The sequence below is a fragment of the Capra hircus genome, chromosome 5 (assembly GCF_001704415.2).
Source record: "Capra hircus breed San Clemente chromosome 5, ASM170441v1, whole genome shotgun sequence".
In the NCBI taxonomy this organism is placed as follows: Eukaryota; Metazoa; Chordata; class Mammalia; order Artiodactyla; family Bovidae; genus Capra; species Capra hircus.
The window spans coordinates 106,912,681-106,938,269 of record NC_030812.1 but is presented as its reverse complement, the minus strand read 5'-3'; the positions used below and the strand labels follow the sequence as shown (position 1 = coordinate 106,938,269).

Sequence of the window (25,589 nt, the reverse complement as noted above, 5' to 3'; positions counted from 1 at the left end):
TGCAGAACCCTATTGTAACACGACTGTTGTTTAATAGCTCAGATAAGACGCGAGTCAGATCACATCCTCCAAAACATAACTCTATAAAATAAAAACATGATGTAATAGGCAAGCATGAGGGCTGTCTCCTGGAACTGGTATTAAAAGGGGTCTCGTCACATGGTAGCTGAGGGGTAGGTGATTAATTTGACAGTGTATCCTAGAAGGTGCGCTAGGAACTGACTGGGACCCCCGACACATGAACTGTGTCAAATCCAAGGATGACCTGTCAGGGTACAGAGCTGCTGTTCAGTCGCTAAGTTACGTTCGACTATGCGACCCCATGGACTGCAGCCCGATAGGTTTCCCATTCTTTACTATCTCCCACAGTTTACTCAAACTTATGTCCACTGAGTCAGTGATGCCCTCCTCTGTCGCCCCCTTCTCCAACCTTCAATCTTTCCCAGCAACAGGGTCTTTTCAGGGTACAGAGTAAATTAAAAGTTTAAAAATACCTAGTACACATGGACAAAACTTCCAATACATGCAACTTTTCTTTAGGGCAAAAGCTTCCCAGTTTTTTCTTTCAAAAACTATTTATTGAGCTCCGCAGGGTCTGCCCACAGGACTGTGAAAAACAATTAGGATGTGAAGCATTTTATTTTGCGTGAAGAGCAAGGATATTTTTATTATCCAGGGAGAATGTCTGAGTTACAAATAAGGCCACAAACAGGAAGAAGAGGGCACATCCTCATTAGTCAAATGCTCCTAATTGTTAAGGACCTATGTTCCAGAGATGTTTAAAACACTGCAATTTTCAGTTTAAGAAATAAATCAAGTAAGTCTCAGGACAACGTCACCTTAAATCATTCAGCAGAAACTATAAAAATATAGGGGGGAACCTGTGGAACACTGTATAGTGTATCTTAAAACTACACTGAAAGGTCTCTCCCCCGAGTATTTATAACTCGATCACGTGGCCTGAGAGGCCCCTGCCTCACTGAGCTCACAAGATCACCAAGTCCCTCAAGAATTACTCAGAGCCTCTGCGTCGAGGCAGCCTGCAAACTATCCTCAGGTGAGAGAACTTTCAGCAGGAAAAGGCGCCTGCCACCGTGGTTGCTTCTTTGAAGGTGATGGGGTCTGACTTAAGGTCTGCAGCTGACCTCCCGCAGGGACACCTGGTGGGGGAAGGGTATACACGCTGCTCAGGCAGGACGGGTGAGGTCATCAACAATTCAGAGATTCCGAACAGAAGACGTTTCTCTTGCTGCAGGAAAAATGAATTACTAGGACTGTGTGTGACTTGTGCAGTGAGAGGAACGTTACTGTATCAGGAGAGAGGAGAAATCTATGAAGTAAACAGTAGCATCAGAGGATCCTGTGAACTCTATTAAGCACTATCGCTACCAATATCACACAGCCCGTGACTGAATACTTCCTGGATGCTGGGCCAAGGGCTAAGTGCACTGAGAACGTTTGTGCTTATAACCACACCAGGACCTTCGCTGTAGGTTTCATCACTGCCACTTAGCAGATGGGAACCTGACACTTGGAGGAGAGGTGAAGTGACTCGAGGGAAATTCCACAGCTACCGAGTTCAAATTAGTCTGAGGGGCAAAGCATGTTATTTAACACCAAACTAAACAGCCATAAAATAACATACCTGCCATACAAGGGACACAAAAGAAAACATGTTTTGTCAGTTTCACAGGTGGGATATAGCAGAGGAAATACAAAAGGCAGGATAAATAAAATCAGAAATGAGAAAAAGGAGGACTTCCCTGTTGGTCCAGTGGGTTAGACTCTGCTCCCAATGCAAGGGGCCTGGGTTGGATCCCTGGCCAGGGAACTAGATCCTAAATGCCCCAACAACGAGTTCACACGCTGCTCTTAAAGATCCCCAAGAAGACGGAGGAGCTTGAATGCTGCACTTAAGACCTGGCTAAGCTAAACACACAAATAAATATTTTAAAAAAAAAGAAATGAGAGAAGAGACGTTATAACCAATATTAAATACAAGAGTTATGAGGCTACTATGAACAATTACATTTCAACAAACTGGACAACCTAGAAACGAATTAATTCCTAGAAACATAAAACCTACCACATCTGTATCACGAAGAAACAGAAAGTGTGAACAGACCAATGGCAAGTAAGGGAAACTAAGCAGTAATTAAGAACCTCTCAAGAAATAAAAGCTGAGGACTAGCTTGTTTCACTAGCGAATTCTAAGAAACATTTCAAGAAAAATTCACACCAATCTTTTGAAAACTTTTCCCAAAAAATACAAGACCAGAGAACTCTTCCACATTCAGAAGATACCTAAACCAGAAAAAGATGTGGCAAGAAAAGAAAATGACGTGTCAATATCTCTGCTGAACACAGATGGAAAAGTTCTCAACAAAACGTTAGCAAACTAAATTCAACAACACACTAACAGGAACATTTGCCATGATCAAGTGGGGTTTATTCTAGGGATGCAAGAAACACCTGCACTGATGGTTGAAATCAGGCTGTGTGAAACACTACATGAACAATATGAAGGATCAAAGTCAATAGTCAAAATCATCTCAATAGTGCAGAAGAAGCATTTGACAGAATAACATCCACTTACTAAAAAAAAAAAACAAAAAACTCTCAAGCAGAAAGAGAAGGAACTGGAAAGACTGCTGGACAGTCTGCTCTCATGGATTTAAAGAATTAACATTGTTAAAATGTTTCTACTACCCAAAGCAATTTACAGATTCAATACAGTCCCTACCAAAATTCCAATGGTATTTTTCACAGAAATAGAGCAGAGAATTATAAAATTTGTATGAAACTGCATTGGGGCCTTTTAAGACTTCAAATGTGGTGGGGTCTGTAAATGTGTGAAAATGTGGTATACATGCAGCTGACCCTTTAACAATGCAGGGGTTAGGGGTACTGACCTTCTGCATGGTCAAAAACCCGTGTATAACCCAAGAGTCAGCCTTTTGTACCTGCGGTGCCTGAGTGTCCCTCACTCCGTATCTGTAGATTCAGCCAGTGGTGACGGGGCAGTACTGTAGTATTTACGATTGTAAAAATCCCATGCATAGGTGGACCTGTGCAGTTCAAACCTGTGCCGCTCAAGGGCCAACTGTACACACACACCGCACCCCCCCCCCCCCGAGTAATACTACTCAGCCATAAAAAAGAAGGAAATCCTGCCATTTGTGACCACACGGATGGACCTCGAGGCCGTTATGCTTAGTGAAATGACTCAGAGAAAGACAAGCACTGCACAATCTCACTTACACGTAGAATCTAAAAAAAAAAGCCAAACTCACAGATATAGGAACAGATCTGGTGGTTGCCTGTGGTGGGGTTTGGGGGTGGGTGAAATAGGTGAAGGGGGTCAAAAAGTGTAAACTTCCAGTTTCAGATGATAAACATATCCTGAGGATATGAAGCACGGTGTGTGCAGTTAATAATACTCCACCATATATTTACAAGTGTGCTCAGTCATGTCCGACTCTTTGCAATCCCATGGACTGTAGCCCGCCAGGCTCCCTTGTCCATGGAGATTCTCCAGGTAGGAATACTGGTGTGGATTCCTCCTCCTCTAGGAGATGCCTTCCTCCAGGGAATCTTCCTGACCCAGGGACTGAACCCGCACCGCTTATGTTCCCTGCACTGGCAGGCAGGTTCTTTACCACTAGCGCCACCGGGGAAGTCCCACTTGCTAGGAGTCAGATTCTCCTGTGGGAGGAGACAGGGAGGATGGAGGCTCAGGACCTGTGGGCCCTGTTTCCTCTGACACCATCAGGTCTTCTTCTATGGCTGGAAAAAGGGTCAGCAAGCCAAACCCAGCCCCCTTCCCACATGCGGGGAGGGGCGCCCTGCTCGGGCGGCACGGAAGCCCCTATGTTCTTCCAGGACAGACAAGGAGGCTTTGCTCTAGGTGGGGCCTGATGATCTCCACCTGACTCCTGCACAGCTGCCCCTGAGGCTCCACACTGACAATCCCGCCCCTCGTGGGCCACAGTGTAGACCAAGAACACCAGCGCGCTGACTCGCTCAACCTCAGCTCTGTTTGGCATGCAGCATTCCAGCCCCAGGAGCTTCCTGGCTGGCACTGTGTGTTTCAGCTTCTTCCACAGCCTCAGGGCAAAGCTACGTGGAAGGTTTCCCATCTTCACAATGCACGCTCCTTGCCATAACTTACCTCATCGTTCTCCTCGGCTGTGTCTGCCATGAGAGCTCTACACCACCCGTGTGATTTTAAAGGTGGAGGGGGGTAACACCGAGACACAGACTTCTCAGGGAGAACTGACCTCAGCAGAGCGAGACGGCCAACAAGCACGGGCAGTGAATCCAGGGGGTGCAGGGCCATCAGGATGTGTGAACTTATTCATCATCGTTATTATTTTTTCTAAGCAAAGGATTTCCTCAGTCAAACCTCCAGGGCACCAGATCAAAGAGAGAGGCTGACACAGCTGGACCGCATTTTCTAGCCAATTGGCCAGTAAAGCAGAATCTAGACAGTGTCCTGGCAACTGTTTGACACGGCAGCAATCCACAGAGGAGGGGAGAGGAACTCTGGAGACCGACTCTTTATTCAAAAAGTCTTGTATGGCTTCTTCACTTCTCTTTCTGTTTAAGATAGTTTGGGACCAATGTCCAAGCCCCAGGGGACTGTCCCAGGTGGGCACTGTGGAAGAAGCACTGATCCTGAGAATCCAGAGCATTCTTCTATACACAGAAACTAAAGCTTTTAGTCCAAAGTGCAGGGTTGTTTTTTTTTTTTTTTTAAAGACTAAATAGTATTAATTATCATAAAAAGTACATCCCAAACCTACTGGCAGAGTATCTGATTGATTTCTTCTATTTCCAGTTTGATGTGAGTCAATATAAACCTTACCAGGACACTGTTAAATCATGCCAGAGTGGGTAGTTTATAAAATAACAACAGGAGAAATTTAGCTACATGCCCTGGAAGTTCTTCCAAAAATGTACAAAATGAAATGACAAAAATGACTATTAACATACAACAAGGAAAAAGAAAAAAAGCCACAGAACCCAAACCCCGCTATGTCACAAGCAAGCGATACACACGGGAACCAGGTGAGATGAGAAAGCAGGGAGCAAACCAAGGATTCAGTGAATTACGGAGAAACAGACGTGAAATGATTGTGTGGAAGGAAAAAAAAGTGAAGGAAACAGAACACATTTCTGTAGCTCAGGAAAGCCGTTCTCACCGTTCTGAACAAAATGGCTGCACTAAGAGCAAGTGGGGGCTACGCCCAGATGCCCTCCTCCTCATCCTACAGGGAGGACGCAGGGCCCAGAGCAGCGTGGGGACGAAAAAGAGCTGGTTAGTATTCGAGACAGATACACAGGCACGACGCAGCCGCCGAGGACGGCCCCTTGGCCCCCGACCTCCCCACATCAAGCTCGGATTTGTCCTCGTTTGTCCCCGCACTTCCAACCTCCCCACTTCCTTGCCACGCTCTTGTCTACTGGGCAACATGACCAAGCTGGAGGCTTTTCTTTCTTCTTCCTCCCCATTCCTGTTTGCCTCCCGCTCCTCCCAGGCATCCAGTCCTGGTATTTGTTAGCAAAACCTGTTTCAAGGGAAGGCTGTAATCCTCACCCTACGTGTGTGCTCAGTTGCTCAGTTGTGTCTGACTCTGTGCGATCCCATGGACTGCAGCCTGGCAGGCTCCTCTGTCCATGGGGTTTCCTAGGCAAGAATACTGGAGTGGGTTGCCATGCCCTCCTCCAGGGGATCTTCCTGACCCAGGGATCAAACCCAAATCTCCTGCATTGCAGGCGGGTTCTTTACCACTGAGCCACCGGGGAAGCCCCCTAAAATCCTCATCCTACATAAATTAGCATAAACTTGGTTCCAGGTATCGAGAAACAGTCAGAGAAAAGCAAATGGCTTCTTGGCGAGGACAGATTGCTGCCATTGGGCAGACAGCTCTCCGCTTTGCCTACATTAAAGATTGCACTCTTTCCCTCTAAAGTATAAGCCGCCTCCATGGGCTTAGTGAATGTCATCATACAATGATTATAACCTTCTAAACCTTAGAAAAAAACGTGCATTTTCGATATTATTGTGCTTTCATGTGCAATGTTTCTTCTTCGTCTCCTAAGAGGAAGCTATGCTATCATCTGGAGGAGGGGCTTAGTGGGGGAGTGCCTCTGGACTCTTCGATCATATGGATGTAATTACTTAACTATTATTTTTCTCCCTCAGCTGTATATGTTAAGATTGAGTGTGATGGAGATGTTGAAATCTGATTTTTGGCAATGGGATATGAGGTAATCTGTTCACTGCTCTCCCCCATCCATCATATTCAAGATCTTGGGAGAGTTCCCTTCTTCCAGAACTGGCACTGGATATGGCTCCCTTCAGGCTGACTCAGTGCCTCCTCTGCACTCATGCGGAGCTGAAGGCAACAGTTTAAGGAGGATGTGGATGGAGAGGTCCACCAAGGAGACAGGAACGAAAAAACTAAGTTTCAACCTTCCTGTTTAAGAGGTGATGAGCAGAGATTTTCAAATCTGCAGGCGAATACTGATTACTGCTACACCGAGTTGTGTGTGCCTCACTTAGCTTACACGCAAAGTTTTCTTTTTCTACTGAAGCAGGACAGACACAAATTAGTGAGTTTCTCTGAGAAGATGAATTTTTTTTCTCATCTCAATTTAAGGATTCTTTAGTGTTCCTTTCAAATCTGTTGGGTAACTCCTCTTAAAATACTCAGAATCAGGCACCACCTTCCTATACAGAAATGGACTCCATATTTAGAAAAAAAGTTTCCAGAAACTGATTATTTTTATTTCTCTAACTTGTTCCCCAGAGTCTGTAACACGCTACTACAGAATACATCAAAACAAAAGCACGCTGGTTTCTCAGTAGACAACCAAAAGCAGCCTTACCTGGTCTGGGGAGGGTTTGTGATTGGTTTGACCGGAATGGGAGGATCTGAAGTGGTCGTCCTCGTAGTTGTCGGCCATTAACTTCATTCGATTCTGTGTCTAGGAGGAAACAATTCACAAGGTCAAGCTCAGGCAAAGTCTCTATGACACACTGTACAGTCACAAGCACCTTAAAAATGTGCCGAGAAAGGGCATAATGAATCCTGTCTGAAATAAATTGAACACAGGATTTCTGAGGATACTGGGTGGTGGGTGGCGGGAAGCTCGGGCACAGCTACACGCCGCACTGTGCCCCCTCAAAACCCACGCTGAGATTGTAAGCCTCACATGCCTCCCTGTGAATGGAGGCAGTCTTTGGGAGCTGATTAGGGTGAAGTGAGGTCATCAGGGTGGGGCCCTGATCTGATGGGGCTGTGGTCCTTCTAAGGGGGAAGGACACAGTGGGGAGGGGGCTTCCGAGGGCCAGGAAGAGGGCTCTCATGGGAACTGGGTCAGCTGGCACACTGACCTTGGATTTCCCAGCCTCCAGGTGGGTGAGAAAACAAATTTCTGCTGTTGAAGTGACTCAGTCTGTGGGTATTCTGTTACAGCATCCCAAGCAGGCTAAGACAGGCACCTAAACTGGCATGGGAATTCTGGACGGAAGAGTAATTTCCTTAAATTAAGCACTTTATGCAGTGCCTGTTCTTATTTTTTAAAATAAAGAGTGGATGACATCACACATGGGAGAGAACACTGTGACCCTATTTTTACACTTCGTGCTGGGCCGGACCCATCTTGCCAGGTTACTGTGAGAGTTACTCATCCTTTTTAACAACTATTCCATTTGGGGGAGATGTTATCTAACACAGAGACCATAAATACCAGAGGAAAAGTTATCCTTATCTGTAAATTAATGATTATATACTGAGAAAAATCCAGAGAATCATCTGAAAAATGATTACAACTTAAAATAGAGTTCAGTAAGGTGATCGGACAGAAGCGACGTATTAAAATTCAATGACATCACCATTTTCTTTATACCATCAATAAACAATTCAGGCTTTGGAAATGAGTTGAAGATTCTGAAATCCTTCTCTTTAGTCCTAAGACTGGAAGCAGATTATTCTCTCATGGCCTCTCCTCCAAGTTCACCAGAATGGAGGAGGAGATTGGATTCTGTGTGGTTGGTTAACTTAAGGCCTAAGTGAATGTATGCACACGCGCACGCGCGCGCGCACACACACACACACACACACACATCTATAAAACATTTTAGAGAATTTATTTTGCAGAGTAAGCAATTTAGAAAATCCACAGAACCCTGTGCATATGGTCAAACAGCAATATTGTTAAAACTTGAGGTTCTGAAAGCATTAAAAATACATTTGCTAATGTTATATGATTCAAAAATGTTCACTGTAGATAATTTGAAACATACAGAGAAAAAAATTACCCCTAAGTCCCTCTAACCAGTGATAATCATTGTTAATATTTACGTGAATCTGTTCAGTCTCTTTCCTATGAACATAAATAGTAGCATGTTCTGATTTAGTCTTTGCTTTTGCTATAATGCAGTATTTTAAAATTGTGATTATTGTGCAGTATATTTTGACATCTGGTAAGACATGTTCTTCTTGACCAATTCTGCTTTGTCAAAATCTGATTGGGTATCTTTAAAACATTTTCTTGGTAAATGCAAGACATTTTGTCTAGTTCTATAAAAAAGTTTGCCGAGATTTTTCTTTGGTACTTTTTTTCACATAATGATGCCTAAGCAGGGGCTTTAGAGCCAAACTGTCCAGGCCTGAATTCTAGTTCTGCTTTTTACCAGCCAGCTCAGTTGGGCAAGCTGCTCACATGCTCTGAACCTCAGTTTCCTCTCCTTTAAAATGTGCATAGCAATACCTTCTCCCCATAAGACTGCTGTGAAGGTTAACCAACCGAGTTACTAACATAAGCTCTTACAAAGGCATCTGGCATAAAATCAATATCCAACTAATTTTAGCTATCCCCATTATTATGAACATTCCATGTCATTAAATATTACTCTAAAAATCTACTCTTGAGAGTCCCTTGGACTGTAAGGAGATCAAACCAGTCAATCCTAAAGGAAATCAACACTGAATATTCTCTGGAAGGACTGAATTCACTGGAAGGATGCTGAGGCTCCAATACTTTGGCCATCTGATGTGAAGAGCTGGCTCACTGGGAAAGACGCTGATGCTGGGAAAGATTGAGGGCAGGAGGAGAAGGGGACAGCAGAGAATGAGATGGCTGGATGGCATCACCGACTCAAAGGACATGAATCTGAACAAACTCCAGGAGACAGTGGAGGACAGGAAAGCCTGGTGTGCTGCAGTCCATGAGGCCCACAAAGAGTCAGACACGACTAAGCGACTGAACGACAAACTCTAATTTTAACCGGCTGCACAGTGTTCAGTTGAATGGATGCTTAATGAGCCCCATACTGTTGGGCACTTGGGCTCTCTAGATTTTTACTGAAAAACATATACATACATTTGCAGCCAATTCCTCCCTCCAGGATATAATGACAGCAGAGAAAATCCTTATCAAAAAAGTGTCTGTGATATCAAATTTCTTTTCTGAGACGACTTGGAGTGGCCTTGGAAACACGCAGGGGAATGTTTCTCACATCACGTGGTGCTGCGTGACCGATGGAGAACCTTCTGCAATGAGGGAGGGAAGAGCAAAGGGCAGGGGCACACCAGAAACACCTCCACGTCAACTTTAAGAGGAACGTGCGGCAGAAGTACACTTGAACAGTTACTATCTTAGAACCTGACACACAAATACCCAGCGCAAGTTTAGGAACTTGGCGAAGAACTGATAAAGCACACCCACAAATCCCCTTTCAGGGCAGGATGTATCTCAAGTATCTCTGAGGCATGAGGCTGAAAGCCTCCAAGAAGAACTGACAGATAAGACCAAAGGCTACTTATTTCATGTAAGCGAATGAAGAAGTAGATACAAGAATGAATCCACTTCTGAAAGACCTGAGGTGTATCCAAGTTGATCCAGGGTTCCCAGGCCTAAGGTTCATTAATTTGGTGTGAAGTCTGTTCCCTGCACAGACAGAGGCTGAGCGCTAAGCACCCGACAGCTCACAGTAGTAGATGTTATACAGACCCTGTAAACGACACTGTTCTCAAGGAGCTCTTGTACCGCTCTTCTTAAGATAAGCCAGCAAGCATGAAAGGTGCTTTATAGCCAAATATCTTCCCTTCTGAACCATGCCACGTGCCTGTGCAGACAGCTGGACTCCCTTGGTCCCCTCACATGAAGGATAAGATTGTTTGAAGGAGTAAAGAAAAAAAAAGATGGGAAGAAACTTGCTGAAATAAATTTTGTAAGCCATAAACGTGCACCTCAGTATAGTTATACATACCCGTTCAGGGAATTCGCTGGTAGCTCAGTAAAAAATCTGCCTGCAGTGCAGGAGACCTGGGTTCAATTCCTGGGCTAGGGAGACCCCCTGGAGAAGGGAATGGCAACCCTCTCCAGTATCCTTGCCTGGAGAATTCCATGGACAGAGGAGCCTGGCGGGCTACAGCCCATGGAGTCACAAGAGTCAGACATGACTGAGCGACTAAGCCACCACCACCCTCCCAGAGGAAAAGGAGCTCCTTGTTTAGACTGCTAAGCTTTTCTTCTGAGACCGAGATATCAGTGCTCAGATACGGCAGTTCAGAAATGACACTTCACAGAAAAATATTTTAGTTAGGCTCAGATACAGTGTATGTTGGTGATCCAAACCCAGGTACTAAAAAATGTTTGAATTCTGATCCGTTATCTGGTTGTTCACTAATCTTTGCTTTTTGGCTTCTGAGAATGCTATTAACCTACCTAAATGAACTTTAGAGAGAATAATACTTAGAAATATTCTGAGATATTTTAGAAAACAGATAAATAAAACTTAACCTTACTAATTAGCGTTATATCCAATTATAATTATCTTAAGGAAAGCAATAAAATGATTTCTGCCTACATTCGTCGAACCTTGGAAATCATTTTAACATTATAGTGAATTTCAGTTAAACTTTGTTATATTGGTATTTGATATATAAAATGAAAAAAGCATCATCTCCATTATTTTCAGGTGGGTCAGACACAGCGTTGGTGATAAATTTTACAAAATTTCAACAAATTACCTTGGAGCTTTATTTTAAACTTCATTACATGACAAAGTATAAATTAGTTATTATTCTTTTTAAATTTAATTTTGACTGTGCTGGGTCTTCACTGCTGCAACGTCCTTCTCTAGTTGCAGTGTGTTGGCCTTTCATTGCAGTGGCTTCTCTTCTTGCGGAGCCGGGCTCAAGAGTGTGTGGGCCCAGCAGCTGCAGCCCCTGGGCTCTCGAGCACAGGCTCAGGACTTGCGCACGGGCTTAGCACTTGCGCACGGGCTTAGCTGCTCTGTGGCATGTGAGATCCTCCTGGACCAAGGATCAAACCAGTGTCTCCTGCACTGGCAGGTGGATTCTTTACCACTGAACCACCAGGGAAGTCCTGTGAATTATTCTTGAGTTGTTCATTTATCTTTCTAGCTGGGAAAGTTCCTCTTGCACTGGTTGGACAGCTCTGGGGGGGCTCCCTTGGAACAGTGCGGGAGGCAGAGGACAAGAGCCGGATCAGGAGAGAGAACTGTGCTGAATTCAGCCCAACAGCTGTCACTGTCAGACTGCCTTCGCACGCTATTTTCTTTTCTCAACTAGAGGGCAAGCTCTAGAAGAGAAAAATGTGCTTCCTACTGATTTTAAGATCTTTTTTCTTTTTGATGTGGACCATTTTTAAAGCCTTTAGTGAATCTGGTATAGCATGGCTTCTGTTGTTTACCTTCTGGCTTTTTGGCCATGGGGCATGTGGGATCCCAACTCCCTGACCAGGGATGGAACCGGCACCCCTGTGTCGGGAGGTGAAGTCTTAACCCCTGAACCAGCAGGGAAGTCCCCCAACCAATACTGTTTTGCTTTTTAGAGAAACAAGTTTGGTAGTTTAATCGCGGTCCTGGTTAGGATCACAACGGGAAAAGGGAACCATCCTGCACATTTTCTACGTGGCAGACTTTGTGTCCTTGGACGTGACATCACTCCTGCATTCTGGCAAATATGCGCTAAGCTCGTCTTGTCTGTCCATTTCTTGCTCCAGATCTAGAATCAGCCATTTTACTGAAGAGCTCACTTGGTCAGCAGGACATCAGCGGGTCAGGATGCTCAGGGCTGAAGGATTATTGCTGCTTCCAGGCTGTTTCAGCTCAAAGCTGGGAAACACTTTTTTGTAAAGATGACAGAGATTATGAATGAACAGTAATATTTTCAATTTAGATTTAAGAGTCTAGATCTGACCCTTAAAGAATAAGTTTTTATTTAACCTCTTTGATTTTATACTTTATATATCCTTTTTGCTCTCAAGCTGAAAAACCTTGGTTCCTTACAATAATGATGTGATTAGCTTTTATTGGCTTTATCCATCAGAATGATTCTTTGAAAATACCAATACCAATGTAACCACTATCAATATGCCTTCAGGATGAGCTTTAAAATTTCTTTGCATTATTTTTCTTCTCACTGGCGAGTATCTTACTGAGAATGTACAGAGAAAGATCTGTAATATATACAGTTAGCTGAAATAATCCTAGGCTCTATGCGGCTATGTCAACAATTTAACAAATATCTAGATTCATCTGTTTACAAAGCTCAAGAATTGCTTTCCCCACTTTCTGATATGATTTTATTTTTATTTATGTAAAACATCCATATGATTCTAGGGTCAAAACTATATATATAAAACTAGGTCCCTTCAGAGAAGACTTGCTTTCAACCCTGCTTCTCCATTCTATTTATTTCCTCTTTTCATAGGAAATGTTGGAGGTAAATTTTAAATTCATCTTTAAATCTTTATGTACTGTAAGCAAGCATACACTCTTACAAACATTTCTGCAATCACCCACCTTCCTCATATGAAAAGTTGGACTTCCCTGCTGGTCCAGTGGCTAAGACTCTTGTGTTCCTAGTGCAGGGGGCCTAGGTCCCACCCTAATCAGGGAACTACAAGTGAACTACATCCCAAGAGCTGCAAGTAAGACACAGGATGGCCAAATAAATAATATTCTTAAAAGTAGAATATTAAATACACTATTCTGCATCTTGCTTTTTCATTTACCAATGTATTCTAGAAACGGCTCCATCTCTCCCTCCATTCTGTTAGATGTACTGTAACTGATTCAACCAGCACCCACTGCTGGACACCTGGGTTATCTCCACTCTACTGCTATTACAATCGACTGGCACCCACTGTCGGTCACCTGGGTTATCTCCACTCTACTGCTATTACAATCGACTGGCACCCACTGTCGGTCACCTGGGTTATCTCCACTCTACTGCTATTACAAACACTGTAGCAAACACCACAGTAGCACATGCCGAGTTACTCTGTAATGTTATTCTGTTAATTGTGAAAATGTATCTGTATTTCAGGTAGGAACTTCCCACATCCAGTGGTACTCTAAATCTGCTGGAAATTCTGGCATCTTACTGGGGACCTGGGGATCCTTCCCAGGGTCACAGCAGAGGAAAGTTTTTCTCATTCACTGGCAGTAAAAGTTTGGCTGAATTGGCGTTGCTTTCCTTCCCCTTGAACAGCGCTCCTCTGATGTCCCAGCGCCGGCAGAGGTTCAGTTTCAGCTCCTGGTTCACGTCATCGTCATGTTCCATCTCCATTCGCCGTGCGGACACTAAAACCCAGCCCGACCTGAACTGGTCACAGCTGGTCACAGCACCCTAGGGCTGCTGCTGCTTTTGTGCACACTGTCTTTGCTTCTGACACCTTCCTCTTCTGCCAATAAGCTCAATCACACATCACAGACTCTGAGAGGGGGTTAATGCTTATCCAGTATCTTTAGGTTGGGAACAAAAAGCATTTCAGATCCTCTGAATCTGTCAGATTCTAATAACCCATCTGCATGTCTCTTCTTCCCATGGACTGAGTCTGTGAGGGCTGGGACAAGCTCTCCAGCCACGTGTCAACCCAGTGCCTAGTAAGATCGCTAGTACGTGTGTATGTGTACACACATATGTATCTATATAGTCCTTTTAACACGTTTGTCAAATTCAAGAATCTATTTTCTAAGGTTGGTGCATTTGGGATTGTATTTTATTATTCTTCCAGCAATGACTTTTATATTTTGAAAGCTTTTTCTATGAAATTATCTTTATTAAATAATGCTGTTTTCCCATTTGTATTAATTAAAAATAGACATGCTTACCAAACAGAATTTCTCAAAACTACGAAAAATCCAGCATTATTACCACAATGAGTTGTCTCAGCCAAAAGAAAATGGACATCTTAACTAACCAGCAAAGTTTTATCTCAAATAAAAACATAACTGCTGCTACTTATAATAGCTTCAAAAAGAACCCCAGAATCCAGGCACTCTGGTTTTCCTAGCTTCACAAAGTTCTTTCCTTTGATTTCCTCATATACAAATTGATTTATGTAAGAAAAAGGAGAACTTTGGATTACGGATATTCGGGTATTTGTTTTGGTATTCAGGGGATTGTTTTTCTTAAGGTTTCACGTAATCTTCCTCTCTCATCTCAAGGGTATTCTTGGATATGTCACCATTTATGGCTTTAGGTTCATAGGATGTCTGTTCTTTCAACATATTCTGTGTTTCCTACCAAAACCCTACTTTTTTCCCCACTCTTGGTAGAAAGCAAACAAAACAAACACAGTAAACTTTCTACTTGCCTTTTTAAAAAAATAATAAAGGAGCCTAGGTTTGTTCATCTTATTATAATATAATCATTCCTTAGTTCTCAGAGAGGTTTGTGTGGGTCTCCTTGCTTCCCAAACAGACAATCACATATTCCTTTCTCCTTAGCCATAAGAAAGTATTTATTTATTAATCTTAATACACAGTCCTGCTTATTAGGTATGTCTAACTCTTTCCTATATGCCATGCAGACTTTAACTTTGAACTCTGGAGGGACAGCAGCCTATACTTTTTCTTTTTCAACAAATATTAACATGAAGATAAAGATACATCCAGTGTTTGAAAATTAAAAGATACTTTGTAAGAATTTCTAAGTTTTGAGCGCTGTCCTGTTTCTGGCAGGGCTGTGGTGTGGAACTGCAGTACACCAAGGTAAAAACTCAGAGCCAGATCCACAAAGCCACAGAGTTCCAGGAATGAAATAGCTCGTAGGCCAACTTGCTAAACTGACCCAAACCAGTGTCTGAAATGAGACTGTTTTAAAACAAAGTGCGATTGAAACTTTATTCCTGATCACTGCCTCACTTTCTAGCACACACTTTTCATCTTCGCAATAAACCTGAAGCAACCCTATTTGAGTTTTAAGGTTACCAGCAGCATTTCTTTAAAGAAACAGAAGCCCCACATTTTGCAAAATATTTAAGGGAATGCTAGCCAGATACAGTGAGACTCACCATCACATCTAAGGAAAGAAGATAATGTAGGCAGGTGTTTTCTGTTATTCTAGAAACCAGTGAACAAAGGCCAGGGTCCAAGAGCATCTACCATAGAGTTATGTCTACGGATCAGGCCATCTGGGTGGCTAAGCACACACAGTTAAAATTTTAGATATGGGGGCCACAAAAAAAGAAAAGTGACACTATATTCCTTCACATGTAACAGAAAAGACAGATTCCCTCCATCAAAAAAAAAATCTTAGATGGTATCAAACAGAATCTTAAAAAAATCATTTTCCCAAGAATGGTGGCACAAACCACAGGTATCAATTACAATGCATCTTAACCCAACAATTTTGTGCTGCAAAGCGGAAAAGTTCAGTATTCTCCCTTCAAAAAGACACCCTTTCCTTTAGTAAATACATTTATTTAATGCTTTTCATTAAAAACAAAAAAAGCATTTCCCTGTCTGAGAAACAGCCAAGCAGGCAGCAGGGTAATCTTCAAAAATTCTAAGCACTTTAAACACACATACACACACACAAGATAAAAGATGCATTTTAGATAAGAAGGATCAAAATTCTTGAAGCGAGAAGTTCTGAGGGAATTTTATGCTTTCTTTTTACAAAACCATGGTCCATGTGTGGAAAAGGAACGAATGAACTGACTCGGAGTTAACTATAAATCGTACACTCACGTGCACGTACACTAACCTTCAAACAAACCTGGGGATGCGAACGCATTCGGGTTCTTAACAGAAACAACCCACACTGACAGCAACTGACATAGGGCCAGACCCTCAGCTCCAGCTTGTCTTCCTGTCTGAGACCTCACCACGAAAGGATTTCTCTGTACCTGTGTGCTCTCACAAACTTTTATACGTGCTTAAGTTGTTGGAATCAACAAACACTGAACAACTCATTCTAGGTATCTTCTCTAGTCTCCAAACTTACTTTTGTGTGTGTGTGTGTGTGTGTGTGTGTGTGTGTGTGAAATTGAGCTAAACAGCTCTTTAGTCTTTTGTGTAAAGGAAAATAACCGTGACATTTATTAAAATCAGGCCTTTCTTAAAAAAAAAATCTTAATTTAAAAAAGTATCTTAAATTGATCTCCTATACTTAAAGCTGTAGAAATACTTCACTGATCATTTCAATAAACTTAAGTATTTGAAAAAACTTTGATTTCTAGAAATAAACAAGAAGTACCGGGCATAGATTGATTCTAATAAGGAATGAATTATCATTAAGGATCATTTAAAAGGAATTAGTGGCTGAATAAATTAGTGAAACTGGACAGCAAACCAGTCAATCCTAAAGGAAAACTCATTGAAAATTCATTGGAAGGACTGATGCTCAAGCTTCAATACTTTGGCCACCTGATGAGAAGAGCTGACCCATTGGAAAAGACCCTGATGCTGGGAAAGACTGAGGGCAGGAGGAGCAGAGGGCAACAAAAGATGAGATGGTTGGATGGATCACTGACTCAATGGACATGAGTCTGAGCAAACTCTGGGAGATGGTGAAGGACAGGGAGACTGATGTGCTGCAGCCCATGGGGTTGCAAAGAGTCAGACACGACTTAGTGAATGAATAAAAAGACAGCAAAACGCACCTGCTACCAGAGGCATCATTTTCTGAAACACATCAATAAGGTCCTGGGGCTGGGGGACAGAGTAAACATGAAGAGGAGGTCTACACAGGATCCAGAGTCACACAGCGTGAAACTCCAAACATCCAGGAGTCAATAAAAAAGTACACATTAAAGTAAGAACCAGCAACGAGCTGGTTCTCGAACTGAACGAGCAAAGACAACTGTGGTTAAAGGCACGGGGGACTGGAAAACCTTCTTGTTTCCAACAGACGGAGGCATCTGGGAGCAGCTGATTAGTGACCACAGCTGGGCTGTGAGGGGTCAGAAGAAGTCGGAAGGCCTGCCACGGAGCACCTCTCTTCCACCAGCAAGCCCTGGTTCATTTCCTCCCAGTCCCAGAACAGACTGGGAACTCGGGCAGGGGTGTGGGGACTAGGAGATGGGGCCTGCATGTGTCCGAAGGTGACCCAACTCTTAGCTGCAGCTTCCAGGACATTCTGGGTCAGAACAGCCTATCCAGTTCACATCTCTGCAGCCACATCACTACGGGTACCTGTGTCTGTAACCAGGTTCCTCTAATCACCCCAAACTGTAGCTCTATTTTGGTGGTAGTCACACTCCACTCGAGGACCAAAGTCACCCCTGGAATGCCTACATCTGTGCGTGCAGGTTTCATTTTCTTAAATCATGTAGAAAACAAAACCTACAGTTACAAAACACTGTTACAACAATACTAGCTTTTGTAATTGCCCAAGTATTTACCTCTGTTGAGGTCTTTATTTCTCCATGCCAGTTTCAGACTACTGTCTAGTGTCTTTTCATCTCACCTTGCAGGAAGCCCGTCAGCATTTCCTGTTGGGCAGATCTAATGGTCATGATCTCCTGCAGCTTTTGTCTAACTCAAAATGTCTTAATTTCTCCCTCATTTTTCAAGGATAGTTCTACTGGATATAGGATTCTTGGTTTTCTTTAGCTCTTTGAATGTATCAGTCTCCCCAGAGAAGTCTTCATCTTCTGGCTTTTAAAGATTCTGATGAGAAATCTGCTGAAAACCCTACTGAGGATCCCTTGTATGTGATGATTTCTCTCCTCATCTTTTGAAAGTCTTGACTATAATGTGCCTCATTTTGAATTCACCTAACTTGGAATTTGCTGTCTTTCAGCAAATATGGGACGTTTTCACCATTATGTCTTCAGATATTCTCCCTGCCCCTTCCCGCCCTCTCCTCCTTCCCATGATGTGCATGCTGGTCCACATGCTGCTGCCCCAGGGGTCTCCAGGCTCTGTTCACTTTTCTTAAGTCATTTTTCTTTCTGTTCCTCAGCCCTGATAATTCCCATTATCCTATCCTCAAGTGCACAGATTCTTCTGCCTGCTCAAATTTGCTCTGAACCCCTCTAAGTGAATTTTTCATTTTGGCTAGTGTACTTTTCAGCTCCAGAATTTCTTTTTTGGTTTCTCTTTAGATTTTCTCTCTTTGCTATTTCCACTTTTGCACACACCATTTTCTTGACACACCCATTCCATTTCTCTGCTCATGTACATGTATGATATGATAGTAACAGTATTTTATTATCAGAGTTATTTGTGATGGTAATTTAGGGTTTTAAGCACATAGCTTTTCAAATTTGGCTGCTTAAGAATCAGTCTATCTGATTTCAGATACTGAGTTCTCAATCAGACTTCTCTCTCATTCAGTCAACAATTTCTAAAATAATTGTTGAAATGAGAACATATCTTTTGATATAAGGTGGGGAAGAGATTTTGGCCTGTTGAGATTCTAAATTTTTCAGACTGAGCACAGTCCTGTATGCAAATTTTTCACTGTAACTTAGGAAAGAATTTACTAAAGTGCTATTTATCAGGAGACAGAATTACTGGGTTATTAATGATATAGCTAAATGCTACTGAGTGGCTCAGATGTAAAGAATCTGCCTGCAATGCAGGAGACTTGGGTTTGATCCCTGAGTCAAGAAGATTCCCCGGAGAAGGAAATGGCAACCCATTCCAGTATACTTGCCTGAAGAATTCCATTGACAGAGGAGCCTGGTGGGCTATAGTTCATGGGGTCGCAAAGAGTTGGACATGACTGAGTAACTAATACACACAAAGGATACTGAAATCTCTAACCGAAAGCCTGTGATGATGGCAACACATTTTGGTGTAGCAATCATCAATGCTGGCAGCGGAGTGACATGGTCTGTTCTGAATCCTAGCTCCACCGCTTACTAGCCATGTGACTCTGGGCAAATTTCTCGCTCTCTCAGCATCTCCTCTGTACAAAAAGGATAACTGTACTTCACAGGGTGGTTTCTGTGTAATTATATGACTTAATTTGTGTGAAGCACTCAAAACAAGCTTCAACTCAATAAAATTTGGATATTCGTATCTGTGAATGTTTTTTCAAGAAAGCCAGACAGTAGTACAGATAGTTTAATTTGGTCGTGTGGGCTGTCCATGGGAAGGATACTCTGCGATGGTTAATGCTACAGTTTATCTACCATCACTCCTCTTGTTTCTTTGACTACAAGTATCACTTAATTCCATATTCACTCTTAATAAGTATTCACATTCTTTCAAAGAGGCCAAAAGAGGCAGCAGGAACAGATTCTGTGGAGCATACTGATCTGATTCCTACCAAGAGAAGCTGAGTGGGAAAAAGGTGAATCACCCTGAACCTGTCTTCTTACTCACGCTTAATGAGATCCTCAGACCAAGGTCAAGGGGCTCAGGAATCAGCTATAAATCATGCCACCTGACAGACAGCGAGGGGGCAGGAACGGGAGGGGCACATGCAGAGGGGCAGGAAATCGAGGCTGATTTATTTGCATTGAGATGATTCAGGAGGGATCAGAAAGATTTATAAATTCCCCGCGGCATCACAGAAGGCGGCAGTCTGACAACAGGAACAGCGAGCAAGATGTGATGCTCGAAACAAGGGGAAGAGAGGGTCTTATCAAATTCTGTGAAGAGTCTGCCTACATCTGGAACTGATGACAAAAGAGACGGAACAGATGGAAGGAAGGAGCCTGGGAGGAATTCAGATTTCCCTGTGTCTCCCAGCCTCTGGATTCCACCGAACTCCAGGCAGGCAGAACTCATCAAAATGGGATCCATTTCTTTGTAGGATACGAAAAAGGTTTCAGGGGGATAGTGAGTAACCAGGATATTTTTTCAAACTTTAAAATGCAATATTTACTACTTTCATAAGATGAGCAAATGCCTATAGACAGCTTTAAACAATCCTTACATATGTGTTCCCTTACGCTTTACAACAGCTTCTTTTAAAACTGTCCCTAACATCAGCAGTTAGCAGATAATACAGCTACAGGTAAATACACTGACTTGTCAAAAATTGGAAAATATAGACTCTAGACCTCAAAATCAATTTTATCTATCCATCCAACATTACAGATGAGGAAGAGAAGACCCAGAGAGCCTAAGTGAGGAAGTTTGTGACTTGATTCGTTAAGAAAACCAAAAGAATAAACTTGTGTCCAACACTTAGATATCAAGAGATTTATAAATGAAGGGGGTCAAAGAGTAGACACTTCCAGTTATTAAATCCTGGGGCTGTGATGTTGAGCATGGTGATAATGGTAACAACACTGCACTGCGTATTTGAAAGCTGTTGAGAGTCAAGATCTTAAAAGTTTTTATCACAAGAAAAAAAAAAGTGGTGATAGATGTACACTGACCACCATACATACATAGATACAATTATGTTGCACCCTGAAAACTAATATGATGCTGTGTGTTACAAAAGAGCTTCACATACGTGGATTCTTGGTGTGGGGGGAATGGGTGCTTGTGTATGCAAGACAGGGGGCTCATGTCTTGCACGGTCACGAGTTGGAGGTAGATGATCTTATTTGAAAAGCAGAAACACAGACACAGATGTAGAGAACAAACGTAGGGGCACCAAGAGGGGCAGTGGGGGGTGTGTGGGGGATGAATTTGGAGATTGGGATCGACACAAATACACTATTTTACATAAAACAGAGAACCAATAACGAGAACCTACTATACAGCTCAGGGAACTCCACTCAGGCTCCTTGGTGACATGAATGGGAAGGAAATACAAAAAAGAGGAGATACGTGGATACACAAAGCTGATTCACTTTGCTGTACAGCAGAAACTAACACAGCGCTGTAGAGCAAATGTACTCCAAAAAAAAATGAAACAAAGCGCCTGCCTCCCGGGACAGCTTTTTCCCAAGAGGGGACAAACGTGTGAGTGAAAATAAGCAAAGGCTGGCTTTCCGAAAGGTAAGGAACTGATTCCATGGCTAGGAAATTCCAAACTACAAAGATGAGTCTTGAAGTGAAGATTAAAGCAGAGATTAAGCTGAGGAAGTAGGAGGCCATTCCAGCGGGGAGGACGGGGAACGGAAAACGCTTTGCATCCAGTTCCTTTCAAATAAATCTGGATGCTGTTGGCAGGAAACGTGGAGCTGATCCTAATGTTTGTGGTGGTTTAGGGGAAGAAGTATGTATACTGAAGACTTAATATGTAAGAATCTAGGACTGAACGGAGGCAGGATAATTAAAACGAGATGAGCACGTTTATCTGACCAAGTCAGTACAGGCAGTTGAGTCATGAAGCAGGGATTGATCAGTAATTGTCTATTCTGTCAACTTCTGGACACAGTATATCCTAACCAGACAGGTTCCACTCGCCACAGAAGGGATAAGGGCACACAGGACAGCTGGGAGCGTGGCTCGTGGACACAGCAGGTACAGGACGGAGCCAGGAGGCCAGGGCTGCACACAGAGGAGGCTCCTCTGGCCACGCCGGACACCGTGTCCTCCAAGGAATGACCGCCCTGGCCAAGCACCTGACTTTGGTGACACGTGGGGAGTGGACACACGGACGGTCCCAAGGCTGGCCTCGTCATCAAGGGGCGGTGCTGGGCAAGAGGGACACGTGTCCAGAGCGGCTGCTACAGCACTCGAGCTACCGCTGCACTCGCTGCTTTCTTTCTTTCTTTGTCCACTGACATTGTGGCTTTAACTGTTTCTGTTCTTGTCATAGAAAGAAAAATCATTTTATTGTTCTCCCTTCAACATTAGAGGTCACTTAAAAATTTAATTAATTTTAATTGGAGGATAATTTCTTTACAATATTGTGGTGGTTTTCGCCATATATTGACGTGAATCACCCACACGAGCACGTGTGTCCCCCCATCCTGGATCTCCCTCCCACCACCCTCCCCATCCCATCCCTCTGGGCTGTCCCAGAGCACCGACTTTGAGTGCCCTGCTTCACACATCGAACTCACACTGGTCATCTATTTCACATATGGTAATATACATGTTTAAAGCTATTCTCTCAAATCATTCCACCCTCCCCTTCTCCCACAGAGTCCAAAAGCTTGTTCATTACATCTGTGTCTCTTGCTGTCTTGTGTATAGGGTTGTGGTTACCATCTTTCTAAATTCCATATATATGGCATTAATATACCATATTGGTGTTTCTCTTTCTGACTTACTTCACTCCGTATAATAGGCTCCAGTTTTGTCTATAGAGGTCACCTTTTTTAAAAAAAAAACATTATTTATTAATTGTGTTGGGTCTTAGTTGCAGCGCTCAGGCATAGCTGCCCCAGGGCATGTGGGATCTTAGTTCCCGAACCAGGGGTGGAACCTGTGTCCCCTGCACTGGAAGGGGGAGTCTAAACTACTGGACTGCAGGGAAGTCGCTAGATGTCCCTTTTAAGCTAGTAACACTCAGATGAACGGGCTTTCCCAGCTGCTCCAGAGCTGGTGGCCAGGGCCCAACACTGGGGACAACAGAGCACTCAGTAGGTTGCGTCCCAGACAGAGCCCACTCAGGGGCACTGCTGTCCGCTAGGTCTTCCCTGGGCACACACCTCCTCTGGCCTGACACTGGTGTGTGAGTGATGCTGAGTCTGGCAGAAGGGATCTTGACGTCACAAGGAACAAACAGTCACGCACGAGGGCCCTGTGCTCACAGAGTTCAGCCCCAAGTCCTGGTGTCTTTGGTCCTGAGGATGGGGGGTGAGTGAGGGAAGGGGGACGAGCACATATACAGGGATCAGACCTGCTGATCTGACGAGGAGCAAGGTCCTGAACATAGAGGAAGAGGGAGACCGGCTGGTGAGGACACACCTGTCCGCCTCCACAGGCCCTCTTGGGGCGGAGGTGGCAGGAGACCAGCAGGCTCTGCTGTGACGGCTCATCTGCTTTCTGAGGTTACTGCGGTCTTCCCTAGAGCTGAGCAGACACCTGGAATCACACAGCACGTGTTTCTCCAGGTCTTGGTGTTTCTGAGCCATGCCCCCCCGTCACGTGTGTTCCTATCCAGGGCTGAGCAGTGTCTCACGCAGGAAGACATGGCTATCTGCTGCTCAGTCACTGCTCAGGTGGCCAGCCCACAATGACCCTGATGCTGTAGGGCAGGTGGAAGTGGTCACTAGGATGAGGGGGTGGCGGTGGCCCCACTGAGGCGGGTTCTAACGTCCTGGCTGCTCTCTCCCCTCCCTGGATCGCTTGCCTAAGGGGGAGCCGGCCCCACATACTGAGCCACCCCACAGAGGAGCCCAAATGCAGCAGGGCCCAGGGCCCTGGGAGTAACTCTGGGAGGGAGCCCTGTGGCCCCAGCCAGGAGCCAGGGTAACTGCAGGCCTGGCCAAGAGCGGGACTGCACGCTCACGGGGGTCCGAGTGAGAACGGCCAGCCTGGGCCGGTATCCTGGGCCTGCGTGGCGGCTGTCAGAGCCCTCAGCTCTGCCCGATGAAGCCACAAGTTGGGGGAGCACCGTGAAGCTGGCCCACGTGTCACAGCAGCTCTCTGGGACAGGTCACCTGGTAACCAGGTGGTGGGCACAACTTGGTAACGGACGGTTACTTAATGCATGACTCACTGAATTCAGATGCTTTTCCATGCTGGACCTATTGGAAATACTTGGGGCAACAGTAAAGTACCCCTTTTCCATTGAGAACTTAAGAGATCAGGGAAATTAAGCAGCCTTGTAATGCTCAACAAGTAAAACGCACACAACATAACAGAAAACTAGAAAGGATGCTTACGGAAATAGCCGACTGAAGAGGACAGGGTTTCAAACTTCTGAAAGGACGCTGTGGGCAGCCGGCGGGGAGGGATGCAAGGAAGGAGAGTGAAAACCACTGTGAAAAGACTGCAGGGACAGAAGGTGATGTTTGGCCTGGGACAGCAAACCAGAAAGCCAGAGACCCAAGCAAGCTTGGGCATCAGCTCGCTTTCCCTGGGGGAAGACACCTTTCTGCAGGACACACACCAGGACACCTCAGCTTACCACGCAGCTGTGCGGGACGCACTGCTCCTCTGGAGATCTTGGTTCTCTCGAGAGACACTAACTGATCTCCACTAGCTGTCCCCTGATGAATGGGGGCGGAGGTGCGGCGGGGGTCAATAACGTATAGACATACAGATACAGGGCAGCTCACTTGAGTTTTCCGTGGCCATTGCAGAAGTACAGGCGTGTTATCTACCACCCCTCAGACTCCTCAGTCAGCTGAGCAGGCTCATTCATTTGAAATTCTTCTACTGAGTGTAACAGAAACTGATCATTTGTTCAGAAAATATGACAAAAGGACCAATTAGAATTAATCATGGCTCTTAAAATGAGACAGAATGAGCAATGTGGGACTGAATGACAAAGTGATATTTTCTTTGCTCAGTTTTCTCGTGTACTATGAAAGAAGTCTTTTTTTTTTTTGGTCAAACTAGGTGATCTGAAAATGCTTATGTGGCAGAATTCTTAGAAATGCTGAATAAAACAGGTGAACCTTCCACAAAGGGGAAGCTTTCCTGACCCTGCGTCACCAGCACCCAGAAGAGGGTGGAAGTTCACAGTGACTCTGTCTCTTAAAGGGATGATGGTTCAGGGGTCCCAGTGCTTAAGTGGGTATTGCCTACATAAACATGAAAGTTGCTCAGTCGTGTCCAACTGGACTATACAGTCCATGGAATTCTCCAGACCAGAATACTGGAGTGGGTAGCCTTTCCCTTTTCCAGGGGATCTTTCCAACACAGGGATTGAACCCAGATCTCCCGCATTGCAGGCGGATTCTTTATCAGCTGAGCCACAGGTATTACCTACATAAGCTGCAAATCTTTTTGTTCATGAGCACTGGGTTGTTTTTGCTGGTCACCCTTCCATCTTGTAGAAGGGGACTTCTTCTGGTGTTTTTTCTCAGCAAAATCAGTCACACAAATAAAGTCTATTTATAAGCAATTTTAATGTCTACCAACAGAGAAAATTTCCTTATTGTGTAAATACTGATTTCTGCTAATTCGAATGTTAAATATTATGCTATCAGCTGATGACTGATCCTCTAGAAGTAGAAAAGAAGAAATTCCTTAACTTGAAAAGCTCTTTTCTACTCCGATCACTTTGGGCAGAAGGGCACTCGTGGGCAGCCAAAGTGCACAGGGACAGTGACGGAGCAGCGGGGGAGGACGAGAGGAGGGGGTGGGCCCTGCGAGCGGCACAGGCCTGGCCACTAAGGCAGGTGCCGTGCAGATCCAGAGCACTCCGATTTCAGCAGTCAGCTCTCTCCTCACTTTCAAAGGGGAAAACGTTTCCCCCCCCTTTTAAAGCTGCGGTAAAGTATACATAAAATTTATCATTTTAACCCTGTTTATAGTTATGTCTGTTAAGTGTATTTAT

General features: G+C 44.1%; 1 protein-coding gene across 13 annotated transcripts in view; it reads right to left on the bottom strand.

Annotated features, from left to right (window-relative positions):
• ERC1 (ELKS/RAB6-interacting/CAST family member 1) overlaps window positions 1-25,589 on the bottom strand; it is a 271,289-nt gene that overhangs the window by 38,701 nt on the left and 206,999 nt on the right. For 8 of the 13 annotated variants that reach the window (XM_018048680.1, XM_018048674.1, XM_018048679.1 and 5 more), the window contains one exon: window positions 6,895-6,993. In XM_018048680.1, coding sequence (XP_017904169.1) covers window positions 6,895-6,993 — 99 coding nt within the window. Of the gene's footprint in view, window positions 1-5,204; window positions 5,271-6,894; window positions 6,994-25,589 lie in introns of all 13 variants that reach the window. The other 5 variants (XM_018048685.1, XM_018048683.1, XM_018048681.1 and 2 more) reach the window with 1 other exon arrangement.